The sequence below is a fragment of the Phocoena sinus genome, chromosome 13, assembly GCF_008692025.1.
Source record: "Phocoena sinus isolate mPhoSin1 chromosome 13, mPhoSin1.pri, whole genome shotgun sequence".
NCBI classification, from domain to species: Eukaryota; Metazoa; Chordata; class Mammalia; order Artiodactyla; family Phocoenidae; genus Phocoena; species Phocoena sinus.
In genome coordinates this window covers 15243891-15266713 of record NC_045775.1, presented here as the reverse complement: position 1 = coordinate 15266713, position 22823 = coordinate 15243891, and the positions used below count along the sequence as shown (strand labels likewise).

General features: G+C 35.3%; 1 protein-coding gene across 10 annotated transcripts in view; it reads left to right on the top strand.

Annotated features, from left to right (window-relative positions):
- The window catches only part of PUM2 (pumilio RNA binding family member 2), a 94039-nt gene that overhangs the window by 56095 nt on the left and 15121 nt on the right, over nt 1-22823 (top strand). For 5 of the 10 annotated variants that reach the window (XM_032652095.1, XM_032652092.1, XM_032652093.1 and 2 more), the window contains 3 exons: nt 3593-3736; nt 3850-4140; nt 8279-8515. In XM_032652095.1, coding sequence (XP_032507986.1) covers nt 3593-3736; nt 3850-4140; nt 8279-8515 — 672 coding nt within the window. The remainder of the gene's footprint in view (nt 1-3592; nt 3737-3849; nt 4141-8278; nt 8516-22823) is intronic. The other 5 variants (XM_032652097.1, XM_032652096.1, XM_032652100.1 and 2 more) reach the window with 1 other exon arrangement.

Genomic DNA, 22823 nt, shown 5'->3' with positions numbered 1-22823 from the left:
GGAACTCCCAACACCATAATGTTTTGAAATGAAAAATTTGAAGGTTATTATTTACAGTAGTCAGAAGTACCTAGGAATAAGTCTAACAAAAAATGTGCCCAGTTTCTATGGGAAGCAGCTTTGTTTAGACATTAAAGGAGACCTAAATAAACAAACCATTGGGCAACTCAGTATTTTAAACATGCCAGTTCTCCCCATATTAACCTGTAGTTTCAGTGCATTTCCAATCAAAAATCCCAATGGGTTCTTTTGGTGGTTCTTTTTGACAGCTGATAACTAAAATTTAATGAAAATGCAGAGTCAAGATTAGCCAAAACATTCTTAAAGAACAAAAGTAAGTAGAAGGACTTGCTCTGTTCTAACTTACAGAGTAAGATTTACTCTAAAGCTGCAGTTGAATTACTGCATGGACAAACAGACCAGTGGAACAAAGTAGAGACCCCAAAAGTGAGATTCCCAAAAGAAATGGCCACCTAATTAATAGCAAAGAAAGCAGCAAAAAGCAGTAGGGAGGGGCTTCCCTGGTGGCGCAGTGGTTGAGAGTCCGCCTGCCAATGCAGGGGACATGGGTTCGTGCCCCGGTCCGGGAGGATCCCACATGCTGCGGAGCGGCTGAGCCTGTGAGCCATGGCCGCTGAGCCTGCACGTCTGGAGCCTGTGCTCCGCAACGGGAGAGGCCACAAGAGTGAGAGGCCCACGTATCGCAAAAAAAAAAAAAAAAAAAAAAAGCAGTAGGGAGGAATGAATGACTTGTTTTATAAATAAGATGAAATAAAGAAAATTGATGATTTGGGCAACAAATTGAACCGCTGCCTTATCCTGTGTTCGGTACTCAGCTCCATTTGGATTTTAGACGTAAGTGTGGAAAAGTGGAATTTTAAAGCTATTAGAAGATAATATAGGGAAATTTTTTTATGAAAATAAAGGAAATAATAAATGTGAACCCATTACTTCAAAAGTCACCATAAAGAGAATCACAGGTCAGGCTAAGAATGGAAGAAGATATTTGCAATACATTAAAACGGTGAAACTCCTGAATTCAGCATACATAAAGAATTATAAATCAATAAGAAAAGGCAGACCAATAGGAAAATGGGTGAAAGAGACTTGAACAGCTGTTTCCCCAGAGGAAATCCCAGTGTCTAATTAGCATATGAAAAGATGCTCAGCCTCCTTATGGGAAGAGAAAATCAAAACCACAACAGAACGCTTCTGCCTGTCTTTCAGGTTGGCCAGTTTTTAAAAGTCTGACATTATCAAGTATTACTGAAGTCATGGAGCAATGGGAACTCTAATACCAAGGTGGTAAGCATGTAAATTTGCACAACCACTTTGAAGGCAGCTTGGCATTATTTGCCAAAGTTTGAAAATACACATGCCCTTTGGCCCAGGGTGTCAACTACTAGATATATACCTTAGATTAGAGAAATATGTACACATAACACACCAGCATACATATACAAAAATGTTTATGGCAGTCCTGTTGGCAGTGGCCCCAAACTGGCAACCGTGTAAGTGTAGAATGGATAAATTCATTGTGGTGTTTGTCCAATGAGGTGCTATACAATAATGAAGATGGAAACTAGAAGGTCTCTGTATAACCACATGGATGAATCGTACCTAAAATTTTTTAAATAATTCAAACCAAATGATTGTTTAGAGAGAAGTGTTTATGGGAAGTAGAATGTGTAACTCTAAGGGAAAGAGAAGACTGGTAGAGCAGGGACTTTCAAGAGGTGGGATGCTGGGCAATTTTCTGTTTCTTGGCTTGGATGGTAGTTATACTTTTTTGTGTTGTAGTCATTATGATGTACTGTTTTTTGTACTTTTTATGTTTTATTTCACAATAACAATAAAAATTTTTAAGCACCTAAGTATCATGCTCTGCTAATCAAGTACATTTTCTGGTTAAGAAAAAAATTACTCTCAGCCCCCTTTGTGTAGCTCGCCTCTGGTCTTTTTCAGCAAAACTCCTCAAAAGCATTTCTGTACTTGTTTATGGTTCTTCCATTCTTTACTGAGTTCACTACAGTTTGGCTTTTATCCTTACCAGAATGGCTTCCATGTTGCTAAGTTCATTGGTCAGGTTCTCAACTCTTAATGGCTTTTAGTAGCATTTGACATTGTTGATCACTCAGTCTTTGTTCAAATTCTTTTTTCTTTGGCCTCCAAGAGACCAAATTGTTTGAATTTTCTTTCTTCTTTACTGGCTATTTCCTCTCAGTCTCTTCCCTTGTTCCTGCTCTCTCCAACCTCTTAATGTAAAGTACCCTCAGGCCATAAGCCCTGCCCTTTTATTTTCTTGGTGATTTTGTCCTTTTTAGCTTATACCATCCTTATGTTGACCACTCCCATATTTATAATTCCAGCCTGAACCGCTCTCCTGAACTCTAGACTTGCATATCCTATGTGACAGTTACAGTTGGATATCTAATAATCTTCTCAAATTCATCATGTTCACTCCATGAGGAGAGGGCTTGAAAGCTTTATATTCCCTCCTAGGTTTTGCCTGATGCTTCTCTTCATTTGGCTGTACCTCCTAATTCATATCCATTGTATTAGTAAAATGGTAATTGCGAAGCAGAATTACTGTATTTAATTAAAACAGCCTTTGCATATGAAAGTTTTGGTCTTAGTGGGAAAAGTAGTGTTTAAATTTAAAAGTATCCAAGGTTGACAGTGCAGTTTTGCAAGTGGTCCTCAGACTTTTGAGCCTGAGTCTCTGTTACTGTATAAGACAGCCTTTCTCAACCTGCGTTCTGGGAGAGAATAAGCCCTATTGCCTTGAAGTATCCACGGTATATATATATAGTTAACTTCTCTCCCATGCAGCTTGAGTGGTACTTACTATGCACCATCCTTGAGAGAATTGGCAAAATAGTCAGTTTTCTGTTAGAAATAGTCATTTTCTGTTCTGTGGTTCAGATGAGGAGTCCCTACTGAGAAGGTCTATAAAGAGATAAACTTCACTCACCTGTCGTTCTGAATAATGCAAATTGTCACCTGCCTTGTGGTCAAGGCTGTAATAAAACTAATGCCTATGTGATTTTTATTCAGATTGCAGCTTGAGAACCTTTACAAATTGACTGTTAAACCTTATGATTTTGAGTTATCTGTTTATATCATGACTTAATTTTTAAAGGGCTGCTTACAAAGGGAATGCTGGTAATGAGGCATTTGGTTTAGAAATTTACTAAAATTGCATAATAAATCGTACAGCGTTCTCCCTCACTTCCCGTAATCTTTCTATCCATTCTCCTCTCGGGACAACTGACTAAATGGTAATAACCTTCAAGCATCAGCCCTTGATTACCTATGGTTTCAGTATCAAGGAATATATCTCATCATTTTGTTGTCCATAAGCAAGAGGCATCTCTGGTTAAAATTTAGGGAAAAAATTTACTTGTGCTTTAGTACATTTTCATATATTTAGTAATACCTTCTCAGCTGTGTTTGCTTTTATATGTATGGTGACTAACGTTTTTATATTAACAGTATAAATAGCTGTGTTGATAACACAAATGCGGGGGAAAATAAATACATGTTTTCTATAATGTTTTCATTGGTAAACATTTATTTTAATATTATCTAGGCTATCAAGTACTAACTCCAACTGCCTATTATGATCAGACTGGTGCCTTAGTGGTTGGCCCTGGAGCAAGAACTGGCCTTGGAGCTCCAGTTCGATTAATGGCTCCAACACCTGTTTTAATTAGTTCAGCAGCAGCACAAGCTGGTAAGTGTCACTGACATTTTCAGGGATAATATTTTTCTGGTGTTTGAGATGTTTCAAAAATAGAAAATGGTTTTCTGGGTAGTTTTAAGAAGTGTCTGAAATTTAATTTACAGCAGCAGCAGCAGCAGCTGGAGGAACTGCAAATAGTCTCACAGGCAGCACAAATGGTCTCTTCCGGCCACTTGGCACTCAGCCACCACCGCAGCAGCAGCAGCCGCAGCAGCCAAGCACTAATCTGCAGTCGAATTCATTTTACGGGAGCACTTCTTTGACTAATAGCTCCCAGAGCAGTTCTTTATTTTCTCACGGACCTGGCCAACCTGGAAGTACATCTCTTGGCTTTGGAAGCAGTAGCTCTTTGGGTGCTGCTATAGGCTCAGCCCTCAGTGGATTTGGCTCATCAGGTAAGTTTCTTTTTAAGATGAGTGTACTCTGCTAAGTGGACATGAGGTATATGTGTTTGTTTTTAATACTAATATAAGCAGTAATAGCTTGTGGTATAGAAAGGACAGGAATAAGATACTGGTTTATTGGTTTAGTTTTGTAGCTGAAAAACCACCTCCTGTAACATTTAGGAATGCTTAACTCATTTCAAGCAGCCCATGCTTTACTCAAATATAATACATTTTCCCCTAGCTTTAAGAAGTATATTACTGTAATTTTTGTTTTAGTAAGGTTTGTTTGGGATAATATGTATTATGCTAATTACTAGCTCTTCCCTTTGCTCTATAATATTAATGTTCGAGGAAGTAAATATTTTTGCCATCTTAAGTTTCTGGTGTTTTAAAATAATTTTTGTGTGCTCATCAGATGATTTATTCTTATTAAATGCTAATGGTTGTTAATGATCTCTATTTGGTATAATATATAAAAATAAAATATGATGTAATGTTCTAAACAGAAACCCCTAAGATAAATATGCCTATCTTTATATTAAACAACTTAGCCTTTATCACTAAAAGTTCATTTAAAAGGACTTTTTTTTTCCCATATCCTAGTTTTATATATAATCCTTAAGAAATCCAAATTTTAAATAGCTTCACAAAATAAATAATTTACCCACACAAACTGATTTTGTAACTGAGGAAGAGCTGAAATCAGAAGAGGCCCACACTGACACCCTGTTGACACACATTGTATTATCAGTCTGGTGTTTCCAGAGTATTCAGGAAACAGAAAAAACAGCTTACTCTCATTCTCTTGGTACAATTGACAGCCTTTTCTTTATGAGGGGCAGGGCCGTTTATTCACACCTCAAGAGGTTTTTTATTCCTCTCGTGTCCTTGAGTCTTAAAATCTGGTTCTCATCTGTTTTCCCACCACATTAAATTATATTCTTTTCTGGTGTGAAAAATGGCAAAATTAACACATGCCAGTCATTACTAACTGTGCTTGCCAATTTTCTAAGACAGTATCTTCTGAACTTCTTGAACATTCATATTTATAAATATGATGGTCTAGAACAACTATAAACTTTTAGGTGCAGAATGCTTTTTTGTTACAATGAAATACAAAAGGGAAATATATTTGCCTAATACAAAATTACCTAAAGAAATGGGCATGGGAACTTCTGAGGAAAAGTCTAGTGAACATAAAGACTGTTTAGTCGTACTTTTCCTGTTTGATTTTTTTTCATTCCTTTTGGAGCTTAGTCTTTTTATCTCTCGCCCAAGTGCCCCCATAGACTCATTTTTTTTTTCTAACACAATTGACAAGCATTTTCCCCAGATAATCCTAGATTGCTGGAGAAAATCAAAAGAACATATAACTTTATAAAAAAAAAATTTTGTGTGGCAATAACTAGTTTCTATAGATTGTAGACCCTAAATAATCCAGGAAAAATAGAGAAAAGACTTGATAAATCTCATGTTCCCTTTTCTAATAAAATGTCACTGATGGTCTGGTATAGATTTGTAGGAACTCCAAATTCCCATTTGTCTCTTAGTTGTTAAGAGCCTTCCCCCTGCATTCAGGAACTGGTGAGCCATCAACATTTTGTTCTCTACACATGTCCCCTGCAGATGCCTCTTTCCCAAAAACTAATTATCTTCATTCCTCCCTTATTTATGAGTATTGCTTACTCCATTCTGATTTCCAGTTTGGGGTACCTCTGTTTTACCTTGCTTCAGAGGACATTAACAGTTGCCACCGGTAAATACCAATAAATAACCTGTCATCTCCCTCCTCGTGGACATTTCATGAGCGTTCATTCAAGTGCTGCACTTAGGTACTCTTTGAAGTCTACCCATTGCCTTTTTACGTTATGGCAATTGCATACCTATATGAAATCTAAAATGTAATGTGTTTATGTGCTCATGTACACACACAGTAACATGTACACACTCTTTTACCCACATGATGAAATTATTAATGCTTAGTAGTGTTAAATACCCCAGTTTATAACTCAGCTCACCAAGGAAGCTTAGCCATTGTAATAAAGTAATTAAATCACCATTTCTATGACCCATTAGAATGTTCTTTTACAACTGAAAGTTTGTAATTTAACATTTTATCCACAGTTGATAAATGATTAGTGACTCCACTGTCTAGCCGCCTAGATATTTTAGGTATACTTTGTTTTATATTTTGTAGTCATACTGTTGTAAATAATTTAGGCATATAGTAAAATTTAAGGAGCCAGCTTGTTAGGTTTAAAGTAAAGCTATTTCTGAATTACTTTTAAATGTTCGGCTTGGCTTTTCCTTTTTAGAGGAAAATAATATCGCATGTGTCAAAACTATGGTTTCTTTGATTATTTGCCAGGGGAATGATAGTGCTGCTGCTCTCATTAGAGAGCTGTTGTCTTTTTCCTTGTCATATAAATTGTTTTCTGAAATAAATAGGAATTTTAAATGTAGCCATGTTTTAGAAAAATCACTTTGACAGTGTCCTTTTAAATTAGCATAGTTAATATAGCCATTGACAATTTTGCCAAAACCATTCTTACAACAGTGTTTATTTTTTGCTATTAAAAATGCATATAGTTACTAGTATTTCCCTGTAATATATCTTAAAAAGTGAGAATTTCAATAAAACATGATCAGTCTTCCAGAAACTGCACTCACTCTGGTTTAAAAGATTGAATACTGTTCATATAATATTTTGCTTAATACAGTAGTGTGAGCCTGGTATTTTTCCTTTATAGAATTTTAAATTTGGTAAAACCAATGTAATTACATTTCCTATCTGTATTAATAAGCTTAACTTGGTCTACCATCATGTGCTCTGCTTAATTTTTCTCTTTAATCTGTACCCTTATGATCTGTTTATAATTGACTTGCTATTAGAAAACCACAACCTAATAGAAACTTTAAAATTCTCGCGAAAAGAATTACCATATTGGTCCGAATATAGAGCTTGTCCTTAAAAAACTTGATAGGTTAAGAAATGTATTATGAAATTATTTTGGATGTAAAAGGCTTCAGTTTAAAAAGGCTTAGAAACAGTAAAAAACATACTTGAAAATATGGGCTCTAAGTGTGACTTATGAATTGGGAGTTTTGGACAACCCTTTTAAACACTTAGTAAAGAATTTGATTATCCAAATATATGTTGATTAACAGCCAGATCTTGTTGCTTTTCTGAGCATGCATAGCTATATGGTAATGTGAACCTACCATTTTTTTATGATTTTATGAAGTACAAAAGAAAAAAACTAGAAGGTTAATAGTTGAATTGGGGATTAAGTGAAAAACAAAAAAAAATTGGTATGTAGTACAATAAGGGATGTGATATAATTGTATACCATATAAGAAAAGAAAGGCTGATCAGTCTTTACTTGAGTAAGGGGCTCATGAGGCCAGAAATAGAATCTTAGGAATAGAAGATCCTGAGGGGTAAGTGAACACATGTCTTTGGTTGATAACAGTAATGAGAGCTATCAGTTTTCTAAGAGAAAGTTTGATTTTTCCATATGTATTTTGTAATTTAGTTGCTGAAGGATAGGGAGAATGTGTAGTGTGAAAAGTACTGAGGAGTTAGCTGCCATCTATACTTCACAGCTGACTAATATTCGGGCCAATATGGACTTTAAAGGACTATGGTTTGAACACAAGCTGGAAGCCAAATCAAATGTGAATGGTGAGGGAAATGTATTAATATTCTGTTTATCAGTATAATCTTTTCTTGGCATTGGGTTGAAGTCTAAGAACTTGGTTCCAGAGATTAGGATACTACCAAAATTTAACCTTATTGGAATTTAATCTCTAGCATATCCTAAAGCAGACAACTTACAATTTCAGGGTTTATAAATCATACCAGGGTATTAAAGCACAGTAATCATATGTGTCAATGGTAAATATGTGTGAAATAATGAACATATGAGTGACTGCTCTTAAATATTTGGTTATTTTCTTGGGGTGCATTTATACCCTTTTATGATTAATAAGTTAGTATGTATAGTTATCACAGTAATTATCTTCTCTATAATGTTTCTAAAAATAATTATTGTGATCACTTCTGTTATTTCCCAGCAAGAGTTGGGGATAGGTTTTATTCAGTTAACACTGTATGTAATTAGGGTTTTTTTTATTTCTTCTTCAGTTGGCAGTTCTGCAAGTAGTAGTGCCACAAGGAGAGAGTCTCTATCTACTAGCTCTGACTTGTACAAAAGATCTAGTAGCAGCCTAGCACCCATAGGGCAACCATTTTACAATAGTCTGGGATTTTCCTCCTCTCCAAGTCCAATAGGCATGCCTCTGCCAAGCCAAACTCCAGGACATTCACTTACGCCACCGCCATCACTTTCATCACATGGATCCTCATCCAGTTTGCATTTAGGTAAAAAAAAAAAACCAAAACCCTTTTTATTTGTATGTATACATGTGAGTGTGTTTGTGTGTGTGTTTTATAATATGTGTAAAATATTTAATGTTGGATAAAACATGCCAAATTGCTTTTGCTTATAGATACTAGCCTTTTGAAAAAGTTCTACTTTTGTGAAAATTCAAAGTGAGGGTCTAATGTACAGTAAGGTAAAGACCCCTATTGTATCTTATGTTCCTTTTATGAAATACAGTGGTGTGTTTTTTTTCTCGTCTGTGCTTTTGATTTGTGTGTGTTTTAGATCATCTGAAAAGTCAATTATTTATACGTGATAGTGAAAGAAATTTCACGATCAGATGTTTGTGCACACCATATAAAATGGATAAGTAATAAGAGCCTGCTGTATAAAAAAGTAAAATAAAATTCAAAAAAAAAGTTTGTGCACACCAAAAGCAATCATTAGTCACAAAGTTATTGAATTTAAATAATTTAGTTTAGTATGATGGTTTTTGCTTTGGCCTTTGAATGCCTGGCCATTTTACCACAGGGTATATGAATTGAGTATGTTTGTGAGTTAGAGAATCTTATTATGTATGGGTTTGGTCCATGTAGTTCTCTTACTTTTAAACACATTGTTTAAGAAAAAAAATGTTCTAGGCTTGCTGTACCCTTGAAATCGGAACATTTAGAACTTTGGTTTATATCTGTATATTAAAATCGCCCCCACCCCAAGATTATTTGAATTGGTGGTTACCTTTTTCCCACTCCAGGAATTATTTAGCCATGTAGTTAACAGTATATTTTGAAGGGTTTTTGGATATCAGAGGCTGTGTATGAATCCCTCCCTGTCTCTTCAAAGAAAGTATTTAATTAAAATTAGATTTTGAATTTTTGTAATTCTAGTCATTTCAGCTAAAACTGAGAGATTCTATTGCTGATTCTTATGTGCTTAGGAAGATTTAAATCAGCTTGTGATTTAAAAAGTAATGTTGCTTTTGTAAGCAGATATATTATAAATTAGTGATTATGTTTGACCCCGCCATCCCCATCATAAGGCTATAGTTATTTTTTCCTAAAGCTCAGTAATATAGTGAGTGTCCATGTAACAAAGGAATATTTTACAGTGATGATCATTTAGATTTATGTTATTACAAAGTGGGCTAGATTTCTTTTTTAAAGACTGGTCCTCCACCCCAAATTCTGGGCCTTTGCTCTTTTTGGGGATATTGACTGTGTACAACCAATTAATTTATTTGAGTGGGGTCCTAAGATCTGCTTTGCAGCACTGTTTGTGTAAACTTATCAGTTTTTAGCCTACCACTTTCCTTCATTTATCTTTTCTTAGTCATAGGAGCTACTCAATTCCTGATTTTTATTATTGCTATTCAGACCCATTCCTACAACTCCCATATAAAACATGCCTTTGAGACTTTGAAATTGACACCAAAATTTGGAACAAAGCAAACCTAAAAATAGCCTTTCGTAATAGTTTTGTGTTTTATTTGTTAAGATTATATTTGTTGCGTCCTGTCATTTTTTTCATAGATAAGTTTCAGATCAGATTTCTGTCAACTGTTACTGCTTACGTTGTGCTTTAGTGCCTGTGTAAATGGCATTAATTATTCTACATAGCTTGTTTAGAAATTGGTTTATAAATGACTTTTTAGATGTCTCTAATTAAATAGCAATCTAGATTTTTTTTTGACTATAAAGAACCCAGGCATATAGATGCTTCTAGAAGGAATTCTAGTCTGTTATGAGAAGTAATCATCGTGTGGGCCAGCAGTTCTACATTGTAGCCTGATACTTTTGTACCCATAGTTTAAGCTGAACTCCTTAGTTTAGCTTCACCTTGAAATCTAGTATTTCTAAATCTAGTATTTATTTAATCTAGTATTTAAACACACCTCTGATAGAAATTGTCTGTAGATTATTTTCTTTTGTGATTCCTCAGTTTCTTTTAGCTTTAGTCATATTATGACTAGCAACCTGTTTGTTAACAAGGAATAGACCTTGCCAAGTTGAAAATAATTAAGTAGATTTCATAAATTTGCTCTTTGTATAGTGTTCATGGAAATAATCTATCTTTTGTTTTCATGTCATTGAATCACGATGCAAGACTTACATGCTCTCTGGTCTAAAAAATATATATTTTAAATTGTATATCCCCGAAGTGGATTTCTTCATGAATCAAGTTATCAAGGCTGCTGATTGATAAAATACCTATGAAAATGAATTTGCATAGCCATTTAAAAAATAATCTTACTCTGCTCACATATTAAGAATATAATATCATAAAATAGGGATAAATTCTCAGTTTCATTAGAATTGGTTGTAATTAATTAGTTCCAGCTGATTTTCTTATGAGATTTTTAAGACATATAGCCATTGTAGTTATTGGTAGGCCTGGATATCGATATTCTTAAAATATTGGATGAAACAGGTAACTTTCTTTAACAAAGATGTTTCATTTTTTAAAAAATAGTTGTCATTTGATCAACATAAGTATTTTTAGCAGGATGACCAGTAGTCACTTTGTGATTGAAGAACAAGTATTTCAACTGATGAATTTTGGTTGTTCATTTTTTTATAACCTAAAATATTTTTAAGATTTGCAACCTTGTTGCTTTTTAAATACATTGAAGTCAGAAACATGAGAAGTAATTTTATCTTCCATATTCTAGTATGAAATTTCTAAGAGATAGAGATTCCTTTTTTAAAAACAATTATAGCCACAAAATCATTATCACGCCTTTTAAAATTTATAAATTCTCATTACTCTAATTGACTTAAATGTCTTTTTACAGTTGTTGTGTTTCCATCAGGGTCCAAATAAGGTCCGTCATTTGTTTGATGTCTTTTAATATGGAACCATTTCCCCATCCTCTTTTTTTTTTCCTTCACATTTATTTGTTGAAGAAACTTTGTCCTGTTGAATATCCCACATTCTGGACCTCAATGGTTTCTTCTCCATGGTGGTATTTAACATGTTCTTCTATTCTCTGAATTTCCTGTAAAGTGGAATTTAGGGGTTTGATCTGGTTGGTTTGCTTTGCTATTTGGTTCTGTATTTCTGCTGTACCGTATCAGGAGACACGTCTGGTTATTTCCTTTGTGAGGTTGTCTGCCAGATCCACCTAATGGCTTAGCAGCCTTTGATCATCACCTAAGTATTTCTTCAGAGGTTGCAAAATGATGATGCTCTGACATTCGTTTTACATTTGTTAGCTGGAATTTTTCTATGGAAAAGAACTTTCATCAGTTGTGAGGTTACCCTAAAATATATAGTTCATATAGGAGTCAGGATAATGCTTGATTTCTTTTCCTTTATTTTCTGACCTTGGGAAATGAGAATTGAGAATGAGTTGATGCCCTAGCAACTTCTAAAGGTGACTTGCAGGGTTTTTTTGTTTTTGTGTTTAAGTCATCATTGTTCCCTATAGTGTAAATTGATGGATTTTAGGATAGTTGTTGTTTCAGTCCATTGCAGACTGGGAGATAACACTTTTTATACCTTTTCTTGATGCTAAAATATTACTATGTTTGGCCATTTGGAGTCCCTTCAGATTGGATCCCACGTTGACTACAACTTGTTAAAAGCAGCGCTTAAAATACTGATCAGAGAAACAAGTGGAAAAGAACAAGGAAGGAGAACAACTTTAAGATTAGTGGTTTTTATCTTGAAATGCAAAGAACTATGTCAAATTCTGGGCTTCAAGTTCAGCCTTGAATATTAAGTGAATTATTTTCTCATGTTATACTGATGTATAGAGTTGGGGGAAAAAATCTTCTAGCCCTAGTTGTTTTTTTTAACTCTTTATGATAGAAGTCAGTCTCTTATTTTGAGATACGTTACTCCCAGTAAAAGAAGATTAAATATTTCAAGTATTATTTAATTAATCTACCTGGAGCTAGCTAACTAGTTCTTTCCTTCCTTGTTTCCTTTCTTTTTCTTCTTTGGTTAAACGTTTAAAATATGTTAGTGATTTCTTATTTACTCTAATCTTTATGCTCATAATAGATTGATATGGAACTTCTTGGGTATAAAGTAGCATTTTGTGTTTTTATTTTTTATTTTTTTTGGTGGTACGCGGGCCTCTCACTGTGGTGGCCTCTCCCGTTGCGGAGCACAGGCTCCAGACGCACAGGCTCAGCGGCCATGGCCCACGGGCCCAGCCGCTCCGCGGCATGTGGGATCTTCCCAGACCGGGGCACGAACCCGTGTCCTCTGCATCAGCAGGCAGACTCTCAACCACTGCGCCACCAGGGAAGCCCTTGTGTTTTTATTTGACTTAGGGTTTGACAAACTAATGGCTTCTTCCCTTGTACCTCTTCATTTTTGAACTGGCTTGTTTTTTCTTAAGAAAAGGGTGATAAAAAGTCTAATTCCAGCTTTGAATTCAGTGAAGTTAGTTAATTCAAAGGTGGCTGTCAGTTTTGAAGATTCCTTAATGTCATGTATTCAGTAGTCACATAGTGCTTTAACTTGCAGTAGATTAAAAAACTTTATAACCTATCTTCTCTCCTAATCACAGAAAATTTTATATGAAACATAGACATGGTACTATTAACTGTTAGAGTCATTTTCCCTGTTCAGTAGTAGTTAATCTGTTGAAATTGCTGACCTTTGGCAGATTTGGTCATCCGCTTCTCTTAGAATGAGATGTTTGAGAATTAAAACAAGTATGGCCAAATTGGTTGTAAGGCTGTGTGTGGTTTTTCTGAGTTTCATATATGGTTCTTAAAGCAGAAAACAATATAAATTATTTTGAAGTTTTCATTGAAAGTATTATTATCCTTTAAGTAGCAAGTTCCCTGTAACTGAATAGCATTTGATAGTTTTGTAAAGCACTTTCATATTCATTATTTCATTTCATCCTAATTGTTAACATAAACTGGCTGAGTGATCTGCCCATTAAAGATGAGACAGTTATAGGTCATATGAGCCCAAGAGACTTGCCCAAACCAGTAAGTGGCAGAACTGAAGCTAGAACACTGTTCTGACTCCTGATACTATCTTTTCTTTTTCTGTTCTGCTATTCTATAATGAATTGAACAATTTTACAAAGTATATCAATAACAATATTCTACTCAGCCTCTCAAATTTAACCTCACAATGGTGTAGGTTATGTGTTTTTAAAATGTGTATATAAGATTACTAGACTTCTAGATCCCTTTCTCAGTTATTCTTGAGATTTATAGAAAAGCTCTTATCTACTGTATGAAATAAGAATATGTGTTACTCATAAGGCAGGCCACTCAGGGACTGAATATATGTTGGACAACAGGACTGAATAGATAGGACAACATGCTCAGCTCTCAACAGAATATTATTTACAGGTTCTCATGGTGTAAATGAAATCACTGCTTCAACCCATTGGTGCATCGAAAAGTCATTTATTTGTTGAAAAGTATGAAATATGTTGTGGAAAAGTTCTAAAATTATTACTTGTGTGGAAGAATTTATTTTATGTTTCATTTCTGTGTACAAATTCATTAGTCTTAGTTCTGGTTTGGGGTCACAATGATTAATTTTTGCCCTTATTTTTACCCATTATCCTCTAATAATGTTATCTATGACTTTGTGCTTCTAATGACTGAGAATGTTTTCACCAGCTAATTCAGTTAAGGTATAATCTCAGATTTGAGACTAAAAAATACTTGATGATTCGATTCAGTGGTTTACCATACCAGAATCACTTGTAGTGCTTGTTTAAAATACCTAGAATGAGGAGGTGAACGATTTGGAAATGTGTGGCAACAGTTTTCGCTTGTCATCATGATTGTGGGGGTTGTGTGGACATTAAATACCCAGCAGCCAGATGCTAAACTTTTCATTTAAAAAGGATTATCCCACTGAAATTTCCAGTAGCACTCAGGTGAAGAGAGACACCTTGGGACAATTCATAGTTTATAGAAGGCGTTACTCCAGTTCACACTTCTTTGTAACTCATAATTCCTGGATCTCTAGTGTGTTATATGAGCCTTTGATCTTGTCCCCCATCATCTCCCTAATGGATTTCTTTCTTCCTGCCTTGTTTCTTTCTATTGACCTGAAGTCTGCTTGTGCCATTGCATATTTTAAATTTTTGAAAAGCTTATGGGATGAGAGAAAATAGAAAAGTCTGGTCTCTTACTGAATATGTTTTTAAATATTTTTTTCCTTGATATGTATTTTGCAAATTGGAGCCATTTATTTAATGTTGTTGACTATAATTCTGTATATCATTATTTACTATCATTTGGTTGTTTTACATTTTATTCACTGGCTCTACCTTTCCTTCATATTTGCATTTCAGCTCCTCCCTCAATTGTTTCTCTACCTTTCCTTCTTACTGATATCAAATAAGTCTTCATGTGCCTTAAAAACAATCAAGAATTCACCAAGAACGTACATCATTGCACTGTTTATACACTAAATAATGTGCATTAAGTAAACATAGGATCAAAAAACTTAAAATATAGGCAGATGTGCTTCATGAGAGATCTGCAGCTTTAGCCAAATAACCTTTAAAAATGAATGCAGCATGGGTCTCATGGGGTAATACTGAAAATTGACTTACGTTTAGAATATTTTTACATGAGACTGTTTCCTTAACCAGGAATAGGTCCATTGGAGGAAGGGCAAAATCTTTACACTGTAAACCGTAAAAGCACTGACTGAAGTTAAAGAAGACAAATAAATGAAAGGACATGTCATGTTTGTGGCTTGAAAGACTCAGTATTATAAAGATACCAAGTGTCTTCTAATTGATGTATAGATTTAGCACAATCTCAGTAAGAATATTTCAGGCTTTTTTAAAGAAATTGATAAGCTGATTTATTTAATATGAATGGAAAAACAGAGCCAAGAGTAGTCAAGACAGTCTTGAAGAACAAATTTAGAATTTAATAACTTGGCCAGATATCAAACTTATTAAAACTGCAGTGGTAGTTTTACTAAACTTGTGGTATTGGCACAAGGGTTAGAGAAATAGATTGGTGGAATAGGGGATCCAGAAATAGACCTGCTCGTTTAGTTACCTGATTTGTGGCCACTGGTGCCACTCTGGTGTATTTAGGAAGGGTGGTCTTTTCAGTAAGTTGAACTGGAGCAATTGAATATCCAGATGGGGAGAAATTAACTTTGACTCCTCTTTCACACCACACACACACACAACTTCATTCTCAAAGCAATCAAGGAACTTGCTTGTAGTCATGAAGTTAGTAAGGAACAAAAATTTTGAGTCCAGGTCTACCTGGTTCATTCCAAGGTGTCACACTGCTTCTCAAAGAATGCTTTTATTTCTGTCTACTATCGCTCTAAATAAATAAAGGATCTTTTCCTATTCCCTAAGTTTAGAATTTTTGTGAACTTTTTATAAAATTGTGGTAAAATATAATTTAGCCTATTGTGAGTTGGTGGGGAAAGTGAGTTTGAATGTCAGTATATTGGCATTTTTCACTTGCCTGCAATTGACTTTTTTTGTTTGTTTGTTTTTTTGGCTCCTTTGGGTCTTCACTGTTTCGCGTGGGCTTTCTCTGGTTGTGGCGAGCGGGGGCTTCTCTTCCTTGTGGTGCGCGGGCTTCTCACTGTGGTGGCTTCACTTGTTGTGGAGCACGGGCTCTAGGCGCATGGGCTTCAGTAGTTGTAGCACACAGGCTCAGCAGTTGTGGCTCGCACGCTCTAGAGTGCAGGCCCAGTAGTTGTGGCACACGGGCTTAGCTGCTCCGTGGCATGTGGGATCTTCCTGGCCCAGGGCTTGAACCCGTGTCCCCTGCGTTGATTCTTAATCACTGCACCACCAGGGAAGTCCCCCTGCAATTGACTTTTAATCTAAATTAAATACTTTTTACTTTAAGGATCTCATAATATTTTATTGCTAATTTTTAAATTAAAACTGATCAGATAAGGGTCTTTACATGATATTCTAAATAGGATAGTAATAAGCTTAATTTTTACTGAAACTAATCCCTATTTTATGTTTATCTTTTATGTGTAGTTTTATTGGCCCCCATTTAAGAATTCTGGGGTCTCATGAAAATTTTTATTTAATTAATTTATTTTGCTTAATTAATTCACTTAATTTATTCAGCCAATGTCAGATCCCTATATGCCAGACTGTGCTTGACTTGAGAGACACTTGAAGAAAACATTCTGCCCACCATCATCAAGTTTGATTTTTTTGTGGTGAATACAGATGAGTAAACCAGTAATTACAGTATAATGATTGTAATGCTATTGCCTTATTGCACTTTATTGAACACAGTGATTCTCTCCATTAGAATTATTATCTTTCCTTTCTGGTCTTTTTGTACCAAATTAACCACAGGCTAGATTATATTAGAGTTGTTTCTGGGTTTTTTCTCCCTACTAGATTAGAAACAAGAAAGCTGAAACCATTCTCCACAGCTTTAACAGTACAGTTGACCCTTGAACAACACAGGTTTGAATGGCCCAGGTCCACTTATACATGGATTGTTTTCCCCCCAAAAAATGGGGAAAACTGGGAAATTTTTTTGGAGATTTGCAACAACTTGAAAAAAATCGCAGACTGCCTAGAAATATCAAAAAAAATTAAAAGTTAGGTATTTCATGAATGCATATAATTATATATATAGCATATAACGTGTTAATAGACTGTATGTTACTGGTAAGGCTTCTGGTCAACAGTAGGCTGGCTACTACTAGTTAAGTTTGGGGGAGTCACAACTTACACATATACTTTGGTGGGGTGGGAGTCGATGCTCCTAACCTCCGTGTTGTTCAAGGGTCAACTGTATTCAGATCTCAACAAAATGGTTGGAGTAATTTGAGTGGCTTTGTTTCTTTCTGTTTTATCGATGAGTTTATTTTTGGACACTGGCTACTTGTTTAAAAAAATTATTTCACATCCTATATAGATTTCTACATTAAAGCATTGTTTAACTGGTAGTGTGTTCTCTGATCAGTGTGTTAAGATCATACTCTGTAGAGTACTGCACTTTGAGAAGTTTTATGACGGTTGTGAGTTTTTATTTTTGCCTGTGTGTGTTGTTCTTTGGTTTGGGGTAGGGGTAGGTTTTTAGAGTGTCCTCATGTTCAGTAATCACAGAAGTAGTTTAGTTTTCAATAAAGATGTAAGATTCAGACAGTTCTTGAAATCATACAAGCCTTTTTTGACGGAAATTGGCAAGGTGAGTAGAGGTAGAAGTGAGATATAATACTAGTCTGAACTACATAGTTCATATGTTAAAAACTCAGTCTGTTTAAATGATCTTTGATGAATGAGGGAAGATTATTAATATTAAGTATCTTCTGTGAAGATGGCCTCTCTCTTACCTTTATATTTTTAAAAAGTTGAAGCACTAGATGCTAAAAGGTAGATTAATTACTTAGTTGCTTTTAGAAAAGAATTACAAGCAATAGAAATGGAAACAACAGATTTTTATTTTGGTTTGTAGTTTGCACCTGATATTGTTTGCTTACATATGGTCATAAAATGTACAAATTTAAGATAGCACACTTGACATATTTATGCTTTTTGCTTTTTATATTAGTCTTTTAAGATGATGTGGAAGATTATACTTTTAACTAGAATTATGTAGGTTTTTTAATTCATTGAAGCCTTGGTTTTTCCCGAGTAAAAATTTTGTGTCTTTATATGGCAAATATATAGTTAAAATTTTATAGTTAAAAAATTTACATGTTTTACTCTCCCATGTAACCTCAAGAATATCCCAGATTTAAGTATGGTATATGGCATTAAATGTTCTTCATGAGGTGTAGCAGAGTATAACCGAAAGGGAATTATTCAGATATAATAGTTAAAAAAAAAACTTAGTCTAGTTATTAGCTATGCATCCTTGAATAAGGATTTATTAAGGATTTAGCTTCTCTAAGCCTATTGTGTCACAAGTAAAATGGAGATTATATCCTTGTCTCAGAGTGTTGTTAAGATAGCATTATATATTAGTGTTCTAAGGCTGCTGTTACAAATTACAACTAAGTGGCTTAAAACAGATTTATTGTCTCACAGCTCTGAAGGTTAGAAGTCAAATTAAGGTGTCAACAGGGCCATACTCCCCTTGAAGGCTGTAAGCACAATCCTTCCTTGCCTCTTTCTGGCTTCTGATGGTTGCTGATAACACTTAACGTTCTTTGGCTTGTAGACATAGCACGCCAGTCTCCGCCTCCATCATTACCTGGCATTCTCCTTATGTGTCTGTCCTAATTTTCCTTCTCTTATAAGGACACCAGTCATTGGATAAGAGCCCAACCTACTCCAGCATGACACCTCATTTTAACTTGATTACATTTGCAAAGATCCTATTTCCAAATAAAGTCAAATCCACAAGTACCAGGAGTTAAGACTTGAACATATCTTTTGGGGAAGCCCAGTTCAGCCCAGTACCATGTAAACTCTGGTCCCCCCAAATTCACGTTCCGCCCACATGCAAAATACATTCACCCCATTCCAGCATCCCCAGGAGTCTTGAACCATTCCAAAAATCCCAAATCTTATTTTCTAAATCAGGTGAGATTCTGAATGTGGTCTACCCTGCGGCAAAATTCCTCTCCATCTTTGGGTCTATGAAACCTAGGAAACAAGTTATCTGCCTCCAAAATACAGTCATGGGACAGGCATAGGTTAGACAGTCCCATTTGCAAAAGGCAGAAATTGGAAGGAGGAAAGGAGTTACATGGCTGTTACAGTCTACTCTGAATGTTCCATATATTTCTTTTGAAAAGTAATCAGAGAAAAAAAATAGCGAACTGAAAGTACTAAGTGTATGGGCTCTGGGTTAGAACTAACTGAAGGTAATAGCTTAAAGTGGAATAGGTCATCCTCATTTTAGACTTTTTCCAACTATGCATTCTTTATCATTTATTCTTTGCCCACTCCAACTAACTAGTCATCTTTCATTATCATCTTATCATTCTTGAGCTTTCCAGAGCCTCGCCTTCTGAAAGGGACTCCTGCCTAGTAGCCTATATGTAGTTGTACCCTTTTCGGGACCCTGAATCTACTTGGATTACCATTTTTATTTGAAATTAGTAGTTGAAAACTTGCTCTAAAATGAAACCTTAATTTATCTTGATTCTAATTTGTTAGCCTCCAAACCTCTATCAGAATAATCTTCAGGTAGATTTGTTTTTAAATAAAAGCTATCCACTGGGAAAGATTTGAGAATCTTTATTTTTTAAAAAATAGAAAAAGTAGGGGCTTCCCTGGTGGCGCGGTGGTTGGGGGTCCGCCTGCTGATGCGGGGGATGCAGGTTCGTGCCCCGGTCCGGGGGGATCCAACGTGCCGTGGAGTGGCTGGGCCCATGAGCTGTGGCCGCTGGGCCTGTGCGTCTGGAGTCTGTGCTCCGCAGCGGGAGAGGCCGCAGCGGTGAGAGGCCCGCGTACCGCAAAAAAAAAAAAAATAGAAAAGTTAAATAAATAAAAGAATAGGCTCAGGAGTTGTTATTCCAGATCCCAGGGAGGTGGAAAATAATGAAAAGAAAAAACTTTTGAGATTTATTTTGTGGTGGTTTCAGTTTTATATTTTTCTCCCCTGTGTTTTTCACAGTATTAAGATCTTTTTGATTTCTGGTATTAAATAGGGAAGGATTCTAAAACAATGGACTTCTCAAGGAAATTAATGAAAACTTATAAAATCATATTATTTCTACTAGGATAGTTGTGAGGTGTTTGCCTTCATTCAGTTGTCATGAATGAACTTGATAGATGCCTATGTAAATAGCGTATAAGGGGCAGCACACTACTGTGTGATGAGCTCTGGCCTAAGACTCCTGGTTGCCTAGCTGCATGTCACATCACTTTTGGATTATAGTGACTTCATCTGTGAAATTATAGTACAGATCTCCATGTCCCATACACTCTTATTAAGCTAGTGATTAAGAAGTGATAAATGATAGGGGTGAGGTCAGTGATCAATTGAAGGGACTGTTACCGTTTAACACATTTGGTGCAGAACACATCTTTTAGATGACCAGTAGCAATGGTATGAATATAGATGACCAATTTGTATGTTTGTTTTTAACTAATTTTGAAATAATCTCAGACTTAAGAGGAAATCATTAACAATTAAAAAAAACCTAGCCAGATTCTCCAAATGTTATTTAACTGAATTTGCTTTATTGTTGTTTCCCTCTCCTCGCTTCCCCTCTCTGCATTTGCCTGTCCCTTCACACCCATTTTTTTTCCCTGATAACTTTTGAAAGGAAGTTGCAGACAGTGTCCCTTACTCATGAACATATCAGTGTGTGTGTGTGTCCTGAAAGTAAGGACATTCTTTTGTCAAAGTCAGGAACTTAACAATACTACTATCAAATCAGCCGACTTTATTCACTTTGCCAGTTGTCTCATTGAAATCCTTTATAAGAAAGGCGGCGGGGGGGCATTGGGGCGGAGAGGGTGATTGATGGATTTGGGGGCTCACACATGACATTTATTTGTCATGACTCTTATTAATCTTGAACTATTTCTCAGTCTTTTATGACCTCAACATTTTTGATACGTATAGGCCAATTTTGTAAAATATTCCTCAATCCCAAAATAGTTTTGGATGACATGCTTTCAGTGTTTAAAAACAACCAGTTTTGGTTTTTTTTTTTCCCCACGTGGCTTGTAGGGATCTTAATTTCCTGACCCGGGATTGAACCCAGGCCCTCAGCAGTGAAAGTGAGGAGTCCTAACCACTGGACCACCAGGCAATTCCCTAAAAAACCAAATTTTAAATGTTTAATGTATATTTTAAATTGAGTTGAAATGCTTATTTAATTAATTTGTAAGGAAACGAAGGTATCCTGGCCCTTTGTGAAATTAATTTTTCAACTTTATAAATGAAAGTGCTAATTAGTCTTCTAGAACTGAAGTTCCGAGATTTTTTAAAACTCAAGGCAGTTTGGCATCATTAGACATTTTAAGTTGTCAAAGTGCATCAGGAGTTTGGTATATTAGGAGCTGATAGAATATAATCAAGAAATATCTAGACACAGGAGGAATTCCTGTTGGATATTGATAGGACTACTTGGAAGGTACCAAATAAAATTGTCTTTTCTGGGGTAAGTATGTATTTTGAATTTGGTGTTGAAACCTTTAGTGCATTAAGAATAAAGAGGTAGGATTAGGCCTTGTTTCAAGTAGTGATAAGCAGTGGTACAGAGATAGTAATGAATAAGAAGGAGAAAAGTGAACAATTAGGGTACTATTAGGAAATTCATGTGAAAAGTAGGTTTGGAATAATGACTTGAAAAGTAAGCTGAAGAATATAGAGAAGGTACTCTAGCAGGATGCTGTAGGTTTTTAGTATAAAATGACATCATCAAAGTGGCCTTTGAATGGGAAGATATAATTGTTGTTTATGAAAACAGATTGGAATGATAAGCAGAGCACCCCTACCCTACAAAAAGTTTAAAGAATTGTTACCGAGACTATCAGTTATTGTTGTGAACGGTTGATGGTACTATAAACAGAAATAAAAATAGGGGACTAGAAGGATTAATAGTGAAGAGATCAAGACAGTATTAAAAAACTGAATTCTTTTACTTTTTAGACTTTTCATACATGAGCACGAGTTTATGTAGAACTGGAATGAACATGAGAATTTGATGTCAATGACTTTGGTGTATAAAACGGCTTGTTAAAGTTACACACTTTTAAGATACTACAGAACTAGACCATAGGCAGTTGATATTACATTAAATATGTATAAATATTTGTGTACTCGCTATGTATGGGGCATCGTTTTAGGTACCACGTATCTAGCACGTAGGCGAACGTGATTCTATGGCACTTACATTGGAAATGGGGCTGAGGATTCAAATAAATAATAAATATGTATAATATACTGGATGATGGGAAATTTAATGAAGAAAAATAAAGCTAGGGCAGTGGGGACTGAAAGTAAAAGAGGGATATTCTAACCTGCTTCACTCTCCAGGATTATAACTCTTTTACTGCTCCTTGTCCCTGTAACTCTTTTTGGCCTTTAATGCCTCTCTATAACTTTGCACTGACAGTGTGTCCTTGGCACCATCTATACTTTGTGGCCTGGATTGTACATACAGCACTATTCTAAATAGAAGTGATATACAATAGTGAAAGCTGGCGGTGGGTTTTGTTTATCTGAACTAGTAAATCTGCATTTTATAATTTTCTATACATTTTTCTTTTTTAAAAGGACACTGTCAAGTACTTTTAAATGGTTATTTGTAATAAGAACAATTACCTGCTTCTATTTATTTTTGTTTTTATCAACTGCCCTTTAGTAGTATTCTTTGGAATGGGATATAAGTTAGGCTTTTTATTCATTTGTTTTAAATGGTCAACATTAAAGCTCTAGGAATAATAAA